Source organism: Amphibalanus amphitrite, unplaced genomic scaffold (assembly GCF_019059575.1).
Source record: "Amphibalanus amphitrite isolate SeventyFive unplaced genomic scaffold, NRLGWU_Aamphi_draft 000065F_arrow, whole genome shotgun sequence".
Lineage (NCBI taxonomy): Eukaryota > Metazoa > Arthropoda > Thecostraca > Balanomorpha > Balanidae > Amphibalanus > Amphibalanus amphitrite.
This window is the reverse complement of record NW_024881561.1, coordinates 795,446-812,360: the sequence shown is the minus strand read 5'-3', so window position 1 is coordinate 812,360 and position 16,915 is coordinate 795,446. Positions and strand designations below refer to the sequence as shown.

Below are 16,915 nucleotides of genomic sequence, written 5' to 3'. Positions count from 1 at the left end.
CTGCTGCTTTATGTTTCGCAAGGTGGCGCAGCGCGCAGGGTGCCGACTACCGAGGCTGAGGTCTCCAGACTCTCCACCACGATTTAACTTGGAAATGGCCGATGGGGAAGGTCTCACCCAAAAACGGACGCCCTTTTACACAGCTGCATAAAGAGAATGAATTATTGGCATAGCTGACCACACGTCCCCTCTCCCTCTCCGCCCCAGCTCAATAGGAAATATCGCCTATTTTCCTTAGTCAGTTATATTCTGACTAATTTCTCACTCTTCCCAGTAAACCTTAACATGCATGATGCAGATGTCCACTGCGTAAGTCGTGTGCTTCCGTATGTGTGCCAACTATATAGTGTTGCCTACACTCTACAGTACAGCCTACTGCTTCCCCATTGTCGTTATAATTGGTGATTCTCAGGTCAAAAGTTACACAGTGGTCTCAGAGAACAATCGTTTCAACAAATTAACGATTCAAACCATTGCATTCTACTTATATTCCGGTCAGTTCTGCTACTAAACGATTCCGGCAAAACACTCTTTAGGTTATGTATTAGCGAACCACCACACAAAATTCGCCCAATCAATGGTCAGTTATTACTGCTGGGCTGAACCGTCATACGCTATATAGCCTATTGCAGTCAATATTTTCAGAACGATACTGACTGACGAAACACAACGTATTCGCGGATTCGCACATACGTTGGCACCCAGGTGGCCTGTCAGCAGCCGCACAAATCCGCACAGCGCAGCCGGGATTTGACATTGAGATGGTACACCGTAAAGCATGCCTTTCCACACAGGCACAAGCACAGGGACACAAATTCTCAAAATCCAAACTTATTCCAATACTGGTCAATTGCGAATAGGCATAAAGTTTTGAGGTTTTCTCATGTTCATTCTTCTTTCACTAACACACGCGGCAGACTGCAGCAGCTGCAGAACATCTCACAGAGCTGCGCTGGATGCAGTCATGAGCTGGGACACGGTTTGTGACCAATGACCGATCGGGGGTGCCAGCCTCCTCCCGGCACGCGATGCACTGGCCGCCGCGCAGTCGATGTCGGGGCACCGCCGGCATTCGCCGACAGGGTTCCATCCGATTCGGTGTATTGGTGGCAGCCCGAACAGTGACCCACGCGAAGCTGGCGGACGTCGATGGCCGATGAGCGATGCCCTTCCGCGACCGGCGGTGGCAGTCGGTCCCACATCAAGAACAGATACCAGTCATGCGGTCAGTCGGCGACGGCGCTGTCGCGAGCCGATCTGATGGTCGCGCGGTGGGCGTCGCCGACGTCCACCGGGACCGTCGACTGGGGGAGCGCGGCCGCCTCTTGGCCGCCGCCTCTGGTCGGCGAGCTCGTTGCGCTGTGGGACGGCATCCACTGCAAGTCGTTCACTGTGAAGCGGTCGTTTGACCGGACCTGGCAGGCGGGGAAAGGGGGCCTCAGATGAAGTAAAACCATCCCTCAGGCCAGCTTGAACTGGCTCTCCACCTCACCATGTTAGATAAGCGGACACCCTCGTGATCATCGCAGCGATGATTGCCAATTGGTGTGTCATTATGGGAGAGGATGCCAGCCTCCTTTGCAAGATAGTCTGCCTTTAATATAGTGCAGCCCGACCCATTGCCTGTGGCGCAGACTGGGCTTGATAATGCAGTGCAGGACACACCAAACGTAAGCGGCCATCTGTACCCCCTGTGCAGTAGGGCTGACTCAAGAGCCCAGAGTTGCCCTCCCCCCACCATTCTGTGCACGTGATAACTGGATGGGACATGCCATGGTCAGCATCTGTTCAAAAGCTGCCCTAAGCATGTAAAGCTCCACTGGCATGCTCAAGCATGGTCACAGTCAGTTCTCACTTCTCAGTTGAACCTCCAATGGAAACCTATCACAAAGTAGAGATCAGGGCGCCTCTCACACTGCAGCACACTCAACGACTGAGGCACCATCTCATTCTCATCACTTGCAGGTGGTTCTTGCCAGGAGCAATGCCAGCCACGCACATCAGGTGATAACAGCAGTGTACAACTGCAATCTACAAGCATCCATGTTCTTTCTGGTTTTCTCCTGTTGAGATCCACTGCCATGCATGAACTTGATGGGCTTTTGTTGAGCTCCTCCCATGTGCAGACAGGTTTCTGCTGAAACAAAGCAAAGCAAATGTGATTAATAATGGCCCTGTTTCACCATCCAGACACTGTGTGCACTGGTAGCTACGGCATACCATAGCATCACTCAAATGACGTTGCATGTGATCTCTTAGTTTATGATCAATCGCGTTTGGAACAGAGTGAGAGGTTCTGAAAAACCGTACCAAGAACAGAGGTTTGAGTTCAAATACTGCTAGCATGCTGCTGGTGCTGGTACCGCAGCGTGCTAGCGTTCTGGGATGCTGTCATAGCTTAGCGTCACAGTGAAGTTTGTTGACACTGCCATGGAAACCCAATGCTCTGACACACGCAGCGCACTGCAGTGCTGAGCACTGCAGTGCGTGCTCTGCCGTGAAACACCACCCATGAACGTTGGTTGCATGACCAGGATGGAGCAGTGTGGCAGACAGTGATTTTAATTTTAATTGCACTTCCTAGAGATTAAAATGTTGTTGGTGAAATTGCTATTCATTATTCCTATAACCATTGTCTAAATTTCACATTTCAAGACAGCATCAGCATTGACATGTTATATAAAATAAGGTTTAGACTTCAGGTGGTCCCGGGTTCAGCTTAAGTAAAACAAGGGCAAAAAATTGTCAAAAAAATATTTAAAAAAAATACCTGCCTTCATCAACACCTCATCTAATCTAACCTCATCCTCATCTAACAAGGCCCTAAAAGCAAAAACCGTTTGAATAACAATGTAATATTTTGCAACCGCTGCACCATTACTGTCACGTACGCTATCCCTAGATTGGTTGCTGGTAAGTAGTGGTTGTCGTCATCAACTCGTCATGCAGCAGCTGATTGGGATGGGCGGGGCCTATTTTTATCCAGGCGATAGAGAGAGCCCACACTGGGGCCACTGGGGCCGACGTTTCACGGTAGGTGTCGCTGTGGCGAGCGGCGCCCGCGCCCGAGAAAGGTTTTGCCGCTCTCTCCCGATAGGTCGCGCGCGTCAAATACATTTTTCATCTGTTGACGTCAAGCTGAACTGGATCGACGGATGTTTCCGCTGACACTATTTTTATGGTGTTATTTTCGACAAGTATCTTCAATAAAGGACAAATACGATCGCGATGTCAATTACTGTTATTCAAAGAAGGACAATGGAGATCAGAGTGTCCAATAGATTGAGTAAGGTGTAAGATGTGCCTGTGGTGCATGTGAAAAGAGGCAGGGTAGAAAGACGGGATGGCATACAATATCACATGCATCCGTAACCGTACGACAATGACTACCTAACGAAGCTAATCAGTAAGGTTCCTCTTTCCATACCTGATCAGTTATCTCTCCCATGTGCCTTTATGATCTCCCTTCTTTCCGTGCCCATCGGAAACCCTCCGTTCTGGGCCTCTCTAACCCATCCCTACCTTTCTGTCTTCTGACCTCCCTGTGCCTATCTAACCCATCCGTGCCTTTCTGACCTCCGTGTGCCTATCTAACCTATCCGTGCCAATCTGACCTCCCTGTGCCTATCTAACCCATCCGTGCCTTTCTGACCTCCGTGTGCCTATCTAACCTATCCGTGCCAATCTGACCTCCCCGCTCATATCTGACCCCCTGTAATCTGACCTCCCCGCTCCTATCTGACCCCCTGTAATCTGACCTCCGCTCCCGGCGCCCCGCTGTACAGCGGCACCGTCTGACGGTGCGCTCCGTGACGCCGGACGGCCGCACCTCGGCGGCAGCTGCCTGCACGCTGGTCATCGGCCGTGACGTGGCGCCGGCGCCGACGGCCGTGCGCGCCACGCACGTCACGGCCACGTCGGCCATCATCGGCTGGCTGCCGAGCAACAGCAACTGCCACCACACGGTGTGCGTGAACCGGGTGGAGGTGCGCACCGTGGCGCCGGGCGTGCACCGGCACACCATCACAGGTGGGTGCCGGGTGGGTGGAGGCGCGCACCGTGGCACCGGGCGTGCACCGGCACACCATCACAGGTGGGTGGCACACCATCACAGGTGGGTGGCACACCATCACAGGTGGGTGGGACACCATCACAGGTGGGTGTAGCACACCGGCACACCATCACAGGTGGGTGGCACACCATCACACCATCAAGGTGGGTGAGGACAAGGACTTTATACATATTTAGGCATTACCATCACAGGTCGGTATCACTCGATGCATAGAGGTATGGACAAATGCTTCCAGGCAAGAAATAGTGGAGATAATTTGTTTGACTTGCTGGGCTAGGCCCTTTCAGTCTGATGCGACAATGTCAGAGCCGAGAGGATGATAGAAATTAGTGAGAGACATTGGTCTGGGACTCTGGGCGGGCACCCTGATACGCCGCCGGGGCCGAGCCCGTCACGTGGACAACCCACCCAGCCTCGCAAACGGTCACCCCACCGCATATGGGTCTTCTGAGGATCTACCCTCGTCGGGTGAAGGTGAACGATCAGTCAGAAACAGCCAACAGGGGTGATAGGCGTGGGGAAGAAGCGTTTATTCGTTTTGGGAATGGAACAGAGTAGACGGAGGGTGAAGGGACTTCAGAGAAATGGTTTATAAATGATAATACCGAACATTTGCACCTTTATTACCACACTGGTAAAAGTAAAGGCAGACAAGATGTGATCAGTAACACGGATTATTGCAGTCATTATGTACCGATCTGACAACTTTCCGGTCCTCCGTCCAGGTCTGTCACCGAACACGGTGTACCGTGTGACGGTGAAGGTGAAGAACATGGTGCCTCACCACCTGAGTAACGGCGACATCAACTACAGACAGCGACTGGAGACGCACATCGAGTTTAGGACGCTGGCCAAAGGTGGGCGACCGACAGTGTCTGTCTGTCTGTCTGTCTGTCTGTCTGTCTGTCTGTCTGTCTGTCTGTCTGTCTGTCTGTCTGTCTGTCTGTGTGTCTGTCTGTCTGTCTGTCTGTCTGTCTGTCTGTCTGTCTGTCTGTGTGTCTGTCTGTCTGTCTGTCTGTCTGTCTGTCTGTCTGTCTGTCTGTCTCCCTCTCTCCCTCTCTCTCTCTCTCTCTCTCTCTCTCTCTCTCTCTCTCTCTCTCTCTCTCAATCTCTCTTCTCTCTCTCTCTCTCTCTTCTCTCTCTTCTCTCTCTTCTCTCTCTCTCTCTCTCTCTCTCTCTCTCTCTCTCTCTCTCTCTCTCTCTCTCTCTCTCTCTCTCTCTCTCTCTCTCTCTCTCTCTCTCTCTCTCTCTCTCTCTCTCTCTCTCTCTCTCCCGACACACATGCTTTACGTGTGATGAAAAGTCACGTTGTAGCGCCAGATATAATGACCAGAACAAATCAAATGCCTTTGATGCGGATCTCATTACGGAGTTGCCACTTGCCAGAGTTCTTGAAATGCTTCGCCTCGACCTCAAGTGATACAATACGTTTTCTGATAAATGATAGCCTATCGACCTTCCAGGATATAGGTGCTGTTTGTATTACATTCACGGCCAACGTCTGGTCGGTCATGCTGCTGTACGATCATTTACTGTCTACCCTGAGCCGTAGGTCAAGGAATCCGCCTATGGGCTGCTCTAAGCCTCATTAACCACTGAGTGTCCGGGAGCACTGGATTTACTTCCATTGCAGTGGGGGTCCTTGCTTAAAGGGACCCTCCCACCTTCAAAAAGTTAATGAATTGGCATGAAAGTGATGTCGCTCGGTTCAGAAAGAGCGAAAACGAATATTTATCAAATTTCATCGAAAAATATTCATCGATTTTCAAGATATAAGACTTTTAATTTTGTTAACTTTCTGGGATCTCCGCTGTTCCTAGCGACTTTATTTGAAAGGGCGGCATTTGTTGCGCGCAAAGCAGCATATACCACCGCGTGCTACCAAACGTTTTAGTAAATGATTTAAAAATCCTTAGATATCCGCTGACGTCACAAATTCTAAGGGGGCATACCAATGCATTAGCCCCTTAAAATCCGAAAACTGCAAGTTTGAAATTCCATATCTTCGAATTAAAGCATTTTTGGATGTTGTGAGTGCCCAAACCGGTATTTTCAGGCCATGGCCACCAATTTGGCTATCTCAACTCAAAACTAATGTTAAGGTGGGATGGTCACTTTAAGTGACGACGTTAATGCCCCTAACATTTTCACGGAAACACATTATTCTTTTTGTTTTAAAAGTTGCCACACCCATTATTGAATGGTGTGAAACGTTTTTTTTAGCATGATTATGATTATAATGGAAATCAGATGGATTAATAACCTTTTGCTCATAACTAATGTAAGCCAAAAACAAATCCAAAATATATTTTCGGTGCTGGACCTTCTGTGATATATATATATATATATATATATATATATATATATATATATATATATATATATATATATATATATATATATATATATATATATATATATATATATATATATATATATATATATATATATATATATATATATATATATATATATATATATATATATATATATATATTTTGGATTTGTTTTTGGCTTACATTAGTTATGAGCAAAAGGTTACTAATCCATCTGATTTCCATTGCCACACCCACTCTAATTTGTGTCCATGCTAACGGTATTTTTTTTTTTTTTTTGGCAGCGAGACTGAAGTAGGTAAATGACGGTTTTGGGTTGCTTTACATGAAGTGATGATATACATGGATAAAAAAAGGGCATGCCTCCTTAGTCCTTATCCCATTTTAAAACCGATAAAATCAACACTCTTCTAAAATTGAAAGCATTCACTTAGAAAAGCCGGCATCCTGTAGTTGATTATCATAAAGCATCTGTTTATCCCAGGTGTTCCGGAGCCTCCGGTCGGAGTCCAGGTCGAGATGGGCCCCCAGGAGGGCTGCATCCTGGTCACCTGGCTGCCAGTGACCATCAGTACCAGCTCGGGCACCAGTAACGGCCTGCCAGTCACCGGGTATGCCGTGTACGCCGACGGACAAAAGGTCACCGAGCTCAACTCGCCCACAGGTGAGCTAACACTCAACTCACCGGACACCGAGCTCAACTCGCCCACAGGTGAGCTAACACTCAACTCACAGTTGAATGACAGGTAAACATACTGATGGTTCTTGACTACGGGCTAATAATACTTCGTGTTTTTTATTGCGAATTATTTTCTGACTGAACAGTTAAAGGACAAAGGTCAATTTATATTTCAGCTTACGCTCAGCTCCATGTCCATATCACATATGTTATTATGATCGCTCGTGACACTACGTCCATTTCTGCGTTTTCCGCAGGTGATCACGCCGTCGTTGATCTGAAGATCATTCGAGGCTTCCAGCCGCGTCAGGTGACGGTGCGCACCAAGTCACGTGACCTGGTGTCAGCTGACTCGGTGCCGTGCCTCATCCCGCATGCAGCCAACGGAAGGGTGAGTACAAAGATGAGTAGGCTTAGTTCTAAAGACAAAAATATGTGATGGGACGTATAAGATATCATCGATAACATTAGCGCTTCTGTTTTGCGCATGCCCTCGGCCCGGCCGTCGTTCTCCGAGCTCTGCTGACGGAGGCCGGTCGTCCCACAGGTGCCCGGTGCCGGTACCCTGAGGAGTCGCTCCCTGGACCGGGACATCATACCGCCCCTGGCTCAGTCGTCCAGCCAGCGTCAGCAAAGGGTGCTGGATACTGAGAACGACTTCAGCGACAGGGAGGCAGAGCTCGACAAGTTCGCCTCCTACAAAGGTAGGTCACTCGGCCAAATATGTTAAACTCAGGACATTGCTGGAGACTTTATGTCACACAGTTACTTCACATTCTGTTTTTCCCTTTATAGGTATTTTGGTTTCACGAGACGTTTCAGGCAGGCTTCATTTGGATTATAACTATTTGAAAGCTGATTTTTAAGGCGTTTAAAGTGAAACATTGCTAAAAACCAGAAGAGGTGGAAGTTACATGTGGCAGTAGGAGTCAATACCCTTGTCCTTTGGCCCTCATCAATCGCATTTCGACCGGACGACCGCCTGACAGCAGCCTTTACGCATCACCGATATATGCCGGCACTACACAACTGACCGTTAGACTGTACCGCAAGACAACAGTGCCCGACGGTGCAGCCGCCGCTCATGCCGTCACTGCACGTCATACACAAAACGACTGAATGTCATACTGTAGACACCGGTGCCGTGCCCGGGTACAGCCGCCACCCACTAGCCCACTAAACGCCTGAGTGTTAGACTGTGCCGCAGTGCACCGGTGCCTGGCGGTACAGCATAGGTACCGCCACCGCACAATACACAAACGCCTGAATGTTAGACTGTGCCGCAGTGCACCGGTGCCTGGCGGTACAGCATGGATACCGCCAACGCACAATACACAAACGCCTGAATGTTAGACTGTGCCGCAGTGCACCGGTGCCTGGCGGTACAGCATAGATACCGCCACCGCACAATGCACTAACGCCTGAGTGTTAGACTGTGCCGCACTGCACCGGTGCCTGGCTGTACAGTACAACCTCCCTCGCGTCCGGTACCGTATCCGCCTATCGCTACACCGCGTATTGTGTAGTATGTCGGGTGGAAGACAACTGAAGCAATGTTGCATCAAATCGCAGATCGACGCCTTTTACATTTACCCATGGAATCCTTTACATGAAAATAAACGAGCCGTTGTTACACTTCCATACAGTAAATCTCTTATTCTCCAATCATTGTCAGCAGCTTAGTGATAACTATTGATTTACATTCAACTGTATCAACTCGCACTTTCGTCTGTGTGTGCCGGGGCGCTGCAGTGACATCATGGTGTATGCCAAATCCTAATGTCATTTCATCTGCTGATTCCCAATTCCAGGTTACGGTGACGACCTCAGCAGCCGGCACCACACGTTCAACGGGCCGGGCGGGAGGGACCACCATTACGACATCCACGCTCCGTGGAGTGACGAGCGGCGCCCGGCGGTTGTGGCGCGAACCCCGGCGGGACCGGCCTCCCACCAGCGCGGCCCGACCCACCACCGGGCCGAGCCCTGCCCGGAGACCGGCTACGGCCGCGACGGGCGACTGCGGTCCAACGGCACTGCAGGTGCGGTCAGACTCTGTGAGGAAACCCGGCACTCTGCCTGCTAGTGGGCGGTGGGTTGAATTACGATCATGCTCTACATTATGTAAGCACGATAATTGCTTCCATTGGAGGTCGATGCAGCTAATCACTTAGGCATACCCATCGCCTACGATTGTCTATGCTGATTCCACCATACTCCCCATCAGCTGTGAGCCACGACACGCCCACCGCTATCGCTGTAGGTCTCCAGCGGAGCGGCGGCGGCGCGGAGCGACACACCGCCCCCCGGGACCAGCGGATGCGGGTGTTCGTGGCGCTGTTCGACTACGACCCGGTCAACATGTCGCCCAACGTGGACAGCCACCACGACGAGCTGGCCTTCCGAGAGGGCCAGCTCATCAAGGTGGGTGCCGCCAGGTGGGACGTCGTTACGGAGGGCGACTGGAAATGAGCGGTAATGTGCTGCCAATGAATGTTGATCATCAGCCGAGGGCACGTGGAAACGCAGCAATACCGAGACGGTAATTAGGAATTGGAACTAATGAATAACGGCATAATGCACGTAACGTTAATGTGATGATTGTGAATGGTTTGTATGATCTGAGCACGGTACAATGCAAAACATTGAAAGCGTTGTTAAATATTTAAACGTATTCTTATGTCTTCCTAACTGCGTAAAAAGTGCTTTACGATTAAGTACTCCTTAGTTTATTTTCGTTGCACTGAACGTTTCTCCGCCGCTGTTTTTCTCGACAGGTGTACGGTGACAAGGACGCTGACGGCTTCTACTGGGGCGAGGCGTCCGGCCGGGCCGGCTACGTGCCCTGTAACATGGTGACCGAGGTGCAGCTGGGTGAGGAGAGGACCGCCGCCGCGTCCCACGGACACCACCCGACCAGGGACGAGGACGCGTACGGTGAGCAAGAAAGGGAATTACGCTGACATAAACGGTACCGGTAATAGAAAATAATGGTTTTTATCAAGCTAATGGCGTAAGTAGCAAACACGTACGCAAAAAGCTGAAATTAACAATTTAGGCGACTAAATAATGTAGGTAATACTTTCTAAGTCCCAGGTCGGCATTGTGTCGGTTTCATTTCACATCCCGTGATTTTGTGCGCGAGCTTGGAGTATTTCTATAAATGCTAGTCAGCCTTAATTGCACCTAGTCAGTAACGCATTTTCCTTCCCGAACAGGATATCGCCAGTCAGGATCTCGTCCTCCCCGGGTCCCTCCGAGGCAATGGGACGACCGAAGGGAGCAAGGAAGAAACTGGGACGATAGGAGGGACCAGGGAAGAAACTGGGACGATAGGAGAGAACAGGGAAGAAATTGGGACGATCGCAGAGAACAGGGAAGAAACTGGGATGACCGAAGGGACCAAGGACGGAACTGGGACGACCGGAGAGACCAGAGCAGGAGCTGGGATGACCGGAGGGAGGGTGGCCGCCACTACGACGACAGAAGGGAGGCGGGTCGGCACTGGGACGACCGCCGGGAGTCGGCCCATCCCCGCCACTGGGACGAGGGCAGAGGGGGCGGCGAGGCGCGCCACTGGGACGGCCCGCCGTCGGGCGCCGCGGCGGGCCGTCAGCGCAGGTCGTGGGACGACGGAGCGACTCCGTCCGGACCCGTGCGCCGCATGGTGGCGCTCTACGACTACGACCCGCGCCACCTGTCGCCCAATGTGGACGCAGAGGTGAGAAGGGGTGGGGCAGAGGTGAGAGGGGCGGGGCAGAGGTGAGAGGGGCGGGCAGGGGTGAGAGGGGCGGGGCAGGGGTGAGAGGGGCGGGGACCTGTCGCCCAATGTGGACGCAGGGGTGAGAGGGCGGGGCAGGTAACGCTGGATGCTGACACGAGAAGCTTTCGTTCAGAGTTTGATAAGTCTTTTGTCTTTCAGTGAAATAGAACGTATCATCACAATATGATGTCGCTGCGTTCGGGCAGATTGAGCACCTCTGTAAGTAGGCCGTTTGCGCATATCATGCATACCGATTACCGACAGATCATCAGCAGTTAGATAATCGAGCCTTGGGATTTTTGGGCGTCCAAACTGAAAATAATTTGCCGTCAGATGGAGCTGTCGTTTTGCACGGGGGACATCATCCAGGTGTACGGCGACATGGACGACGACGGCTTCTACATCGGCGAGATCGGAGGCGTGCGGGGACTGGTGCCCTCCAATTTCCTCACCGACGCCCCGCCACAGGTGAGCGCGTGGTGTCAGACCATGTGGAACCTTTGGCCTGGTAATCTCGAGAGTCGTGACCCTGTGCTTGTCAGACAAGTCATGAAGCATTGGCATATGAATGTCTTTAAAATTTTCTTGGAATAACTATTTGGGATACAATGCTAGTTTCGAATCTCCAAATTTTTGTGAGGTAATTTTGGTGAATCCGTCGGGTTATGCCGTGACGGGTATAGCTTCAAAACCCGCTGGAAGAATACGAATGTAAGTTGCTCACAGTACTGCGGTTACTGACGTCACGTGACCTCTGCCCTGGCCAGGGTCAGGGTCAGGATCGTCGGGCGGTCTCGGGCGGGGCCTCGCCGGGTCCCGGCCAGCTGGGTCCGCCCCTGCCGCCCAGGCACAGAGGCGACTCCAGGGACCGCCGGAAAGGTGGGTGCATTACGGGCAGTGGGTTTTGTTTTCGATCACTGGGATCGGGCTTACATAACACAGAAATAGTGGCTGGCTCTGAGAAATAGTGTTGCACGTCTGTAACTCAGTAGTTGTAAATGTGGCATTAAGCGTGTCATTTAAGGGTTCGAAAATTAAATCGCATTATAATGCGATTTAATTTTCGAACTTTAGGGCCTAATAGGTAACCATTGTCCAATGTTTGCAAAGTCCATTTATTTTGCATGCGTCATAAGTTCAACGCACAGTTTTAAAGTTAACATCTTGACTAAAAACTGAAGTAAATCTATTTGAAATCCTGGCCCTGCTGGGTATTAGATAAATAACGTTTATCCTACAGTGACTCAATAAGATCGACTTTAAGCTGACCTGTGCGGTGTTGTTCCCCAGATGACGGCAGCTCCGGAGCCAGAGGTCAGGACGCCGACAGTCGCCAGCCACGCCGCTGGTAGTTGACAGGCTCAATGTCCGTTCAACCCTCGCCGTTCTAAGCGACAAGGACTTGTGCGACTACCGTGCTGACGCCGGAGAACGAGCGGCGCACACCGCAGCAGCCCGTGCTGGGTGGGCGTTACTTCAGCGCCAGCTCAGCCGGGCTCTGCGGGACCGGAGGGGGACGAGCGAGGATGACGGTGGTCGGGTGCCGGTCAGTGGTGCTGGGATGGGGGCCAGCAGTGGTGATCACCAGACCCAGCACCAGGGGCAACACTGGTGATACCAGCAGTGGCAGGGTGAGGTTCCGCACTGACGGGAACGAATCAGGCGCCGTCACAACGGTCATCGGATAGGGTGCTAAGGACTGGCGTAGCAAGTAACCATCGAATCCAGAAATGAGTGAAAGTGGTTAGAAGACGCTTGAATGAAACGATGATGTGACGTTGAAGAGTCTGTATATTACAGCGCAGTGCGTGGACGAGTGGAGCTGAATGCATTATAGCGGGTACGGCCACTTTCGATATTGTGCATATTGTTGTCATTTATTGCCTTCTCTTTAATGTTGTCATCTCATCGCCATTTTGTCATTGAGTGCACGGTTCTGTGGCTGGTACGCCATAGCGCGACGTTCGACCGTTTCCCGTTACCGGCCGTTATAGCCGACACTTCTGACCGCTCAGCAGCTCCCCTGTGATCAGCTGTCAGCAGTCAGCGCAGCTCAGCTGTCAGCGCAGCTCAGCACTCAGCATCCTCAGCTGTGGAGCTCAGACGCTGCGCCCGGACCGCGCTATTTCCCCGTCAGGGACAATCGCTCACTCTCAGAGGTGGTCCCTCGCCGGCACTGGGTCCCGATCGGGACACAGTGTCCGCTCCGGCCGCCGCCGCTGGGACAGTACAGGGTACATCTGGGTGTCACTCGCCTCTCGTGTGGCCGGGGAGCTCTCACAGCCCCGGCGCGGGCCATCTTTTCTCTCTCTGGACGCTCGCTCCGACAGAGCGCTCCTGCGGCGGTCAGCGCGCGCTCCGTTTGCCGGTACCGTTCGTGCCAAGCGCCTCTCCCAGCCAGGGGTGCTCTGCGTTCACCGAGGGTGGTTTTGTGATAATGGCTGGTGATGAGCCGGTGCCGCCGCGGCCCTCCGGCCGCCTGCAGCTCCCTGGTGCTCAGTCAGTTTGTTTCTCGACGTGTCAGTCATTTGGGCAGCGTGCGTGGTTGAATGCCCGTCGATATTGTTACTCCTTTATTTGTGTGTAATGCGTCAAAAAATATAATACAATGGTGGGCGAGTTGGATAGTTTACCCTGGCGCTTGTACGCTGTACATTGTATATATACAAGCATTCATGGGAGTTTTTATTTTTACATCTCCCGGATTTCTCTCATGGGGGACGACGCACGGTAGCCGTACGGTAGCCGCATCCTGACGTGCGGCAGCCGCACCGCAGCCGTGCCGCATGAAAAACGCATTCGTGTGGGGCGGCCCTTATGCTGGACCCTGTACAGTGGTCTATATACCTATTGTATCTGTAGATAGTCATCACACAATATTGTAGGAAAGAATCTTTTTTATTAATGGACAACACGAAAGAAACACACCTTATTAACACATTCAATCATCGAAATTAACTTAATGTCATGCTCTGTTTTAAATCAGAACTACCTACCTACCTGCAATTAAATAATACCTACTGGGCATATCTAGCCAAATCGATAACAGCTATAGGTAAACTTCAAGCATGCTCGATTAGAGGGATCCTGCAAGCAAAGGTCCCGATCACAAATACCACCATTTCAAAGATAGCGAGACCACCCGCCGCCACTCTGGCAGCCCCACCTGCAGCGGTATGGTCATCCCCTCCTTCACTGGGATCCTCTTCAGGCCTCGCCGACTCGGGAAAAGAACGGGATATCATGGAAAACTGTCTAGAGTTCGGCGCCGTCACTGCTGCTGCTGCTGCTGCTGCTGCTGCTGCTGCTGCTGTTGTTGTTGTTGCTGCTTCTGATGTCATTGTCGTCGTCGTTCCTGCTGCAGCTGCTGCTGCTGCTGACGTTGTCGACATTTCTGAGGCCGTTGTTGCCTCCACCATGTTGGGATCCGTGGAGGGTACGGGTGCCCGCGGAAGCTTCCGTAACAGCTGTTCGATGGCGTCGTTGTAGTTGTCCTGCAGTGGTAAACGCCTCGGCTTGACCTGCGGGGTGAAAAGGGCCCCACAACGCCCGCCGGCGCTGCGGAAGCCAAGCGCGCAGGCTGGATTTACAACCGCCTTCGTTATGACGATGCCGTCTGACAACTTTTGTCCAGATACTCGTAACTGTAAGTTTTTGGGAAAGCCGAGGTGAAACAGCGCCATCAGAACGCAGATCAGCACGGGCAGACAATAGCAGCGAGACATATCAGCTGGAAAAATGCTTATCCGCAAGACGAAAAAGTCACTCCAAAATGTACTTCTATGGCGGCAGAGCCGACTGGAACTCCTTGAGCGCTGGCGGTGCTCTTGTTGCCGGCAAATGTCCTGTGAGTCCGATCGCAAGTCACAACCGAAGTCTATCAGATTTCGCTGACTTCGTCTGAACCTTTCCTATCTTCACCTCATGTTGCTCTTGCGGACAAGACGCCCGGGGTTTTCAAGTGAGCTGCAGTTTACCACGTCTCGAGTTGCTCGACTTGGCGGAACAGACGACTCACACCTTCTGAAACCGCTCGGCAACAGTGTCTCTTCTACCATCCGCGCCGGAATATGAACTATCGCACAGCCCGCCACCGCCTACACTGTCCAGTGTCCAGTCCTTCTCTGACTGAAGTCTGCACTACCCGGCAATGTGCAATCGAGAGCGGATGTCCGTGTCATTGTGCACACGGTCATGTCTCATGCTTGCGGTACGCAGTAAAACTTTGCAGCGATAAGTAGGGGAGGATGGGGCAACTTGGGCGCTCTTTTTAGAAGGCGTTGTACCTCAAAATTGGCGACATATTTCTGCACTCTCTCAATTCTGGCAGCCGGCAGGTGTCGCATTCATTCTACTTTCCCGTACAGTAAATTGAAAATGACAAAGTAACTACTAGTACTTATACCTAAATTTTGGCGTTTTACAAAGGTCTGCAAAGCGGCCAAATTGCCCTGCTAGCAGGGTTATTTGGCCGGCGATGTGGGGCAATTTGGCCGGTGGGGCATTCCACGATAGATCGTACCAGGCCCGTCACCCTCATCTCTCAGATTTTAATGAAAATCGGTCCTAGAGGTAATCATAGGCCCCAAAGACGCCTGGCAAAATATCAGACTTCTCAGATCAAAACTTTTTGAGTTATATTGCATTACATTTTTTTAACTTCGGTATGTAACGGTGAGTTTGTTGGCCTATTACTCAAGAACGGGTTAAGCAACCAACAAAAAGTAAACAACACTAAGCTTGCGATGAATCAAAAATTAATATTACTATTTAAAAATTCCAAAGAAAAAATTTCATTGTTGAGCAAAAACCTTAAGCTTTTTTCATTTGCCTCTAATGACTTTTGGGACCAAAATTTTTACATTTTTATTTTTCAAAATAATCTTCATGTCATTGCAAACCGACATGCAAAAAATTAGAAAGGTGTTCTTTCTATAAGTTCCTCATTTTCCCGCAAACAAAATGGGTTTCGGAGGGGTTGATACGACCCCAGCACGCCGTTTCGCTTCTAATAGAGCTAGAGCCTCGCGGAAAAAACGAGCGTGTGTGCCGTTACAAGTCGCAGCGATTGGTACCCGATTTTAAGGTCTCAGGTTAACCGGTAGCGTCTGAGGTCAGGTCACGTGACTGAAGTTACAAGTTCGTTTTTTAGTAAATAACTTCGCAAAAAAATGGCCGCAGAGCCGTGATTTTGGCATCATTGTGTTCGCCTAGCTCAGGTGCATCGAATGGTATACTTTTTGCTAGGGTGAGGTCAACTTAAGTAGTTGACCTCGGGTCAAGGTCAGGTCAGAGCCCCTCAGGTCACGAAGCTGGGCAAAGGGTATCATATGGCATATCATTCGATTCGGAAGGTCTTCCCGAGTCCATTGGTGGCTTTCCCGACTCTCTAGCTCTATTTGATCGGGAGTTATTGACGAAAAACTCGTACGACCCTAGTGACGTCATAAATGACGTCACGCAAGGTTAACAATGCAAAAGTAAAGCATTGGACTTTGCAAGAAGTGCATGAAATCACGATACCATGTACGTGGGATAGTTTTAGATCATTCTCGGCGCCAAAATAACAGTTTTTATATTTCCCCATTGATTTATAACAGTGATGTCACGTGACCGACCTGACCTCATGTAACCTTGAAAAATTCCCAGATATACAAGTTGTGAGACCTCTGGAGGACACCATGTATGTGTCCTGTAACTTTCATCTCGGACAGCTATGGTCATTGGCGTCCAAAACAACGTCAGAACCAAACAGCCTTTTTCGCCCTCGCGCTTATAGGAAAGAGGGTTGAATGAACCCTCTTTTCACTTTTTTCAGATGACTCAGACTTGAATTGAAATTTCGGTAACCCGTGATGTCACTAGGCAGCTTTACCACGCCATTTGTAAGCTCCCCTCCCTAAATCACTATTCGAAACCGTTATCGTGACGTAAAATAAATACATTTATAGAAAGAACACCTTCCTAATTTTTTGCATACTTCTTAACAATGTGCCAAATATTTTTTTAAAGAAATAAAAATTCAAAAAAATTTGGTCCCAAAGTTCAAAAAATACAAATGAAAG

General features: G+C 50.5%; 1 protein-coding gene across 1 annotated transcript in view; it reads left to right on the top strand.

Moving 5' to 3' along the window:
• The window catches only part of LOC122378768 (peripheral-type benzodiazepine receptor-associated protein 1-like), a 45,930-nt gene extending 32,467 nt beyond the window's left edge, over positions 1–13,463 (top strand). Inside the window, exons 13-24 of the mRNA XM_043360234.1 lie at positions 3,786–4,029; positions 4,798–4,929; positions 6,893–7,072; positions 7,345–7,478; positions 7,635–7,791; positions 8,899–9,129; positions 9,315–9,511; positions 9,865–10,024; positions 10,306–10,808; positions 11,184–11,318; positions 11,618–11,729; positions 12,141–13,463. Coding sequence (XP_043216169.1) covers positions 3,786–4,029; positions 4,798–4,929; positions 6,893–7,072; positions 7,345–7,478; positions 7,635–7,791; positions 8,899–9,129; positions 9,315–9,511; positions 9,865–10,024; positions 10,306–10,808; positions 11,184–11,318; positions 11,618–11,729; positions 12,141–12,202 — 2,247 coding nt within the window. The 3' untranslated portion in view covers positions 12,203–13,463. The remainder of the gene's footprint in view (positions 1–3,785; positions 4,030–4,797; positions 4,930–6,892; positions 7,073–7,344; positions 7,479–7,634; positions 7,792–8,898; positions 9,130–9,314; positions 9,512–9,864; positions 10,025–10,305; positions 10,809–11,183; positions 11,319–11,617; positions 11,730–12,140) is intronic.
• The last annotated feature ends 3,452 nt before the right edge of the window (positions 13,464–16,915 follow it).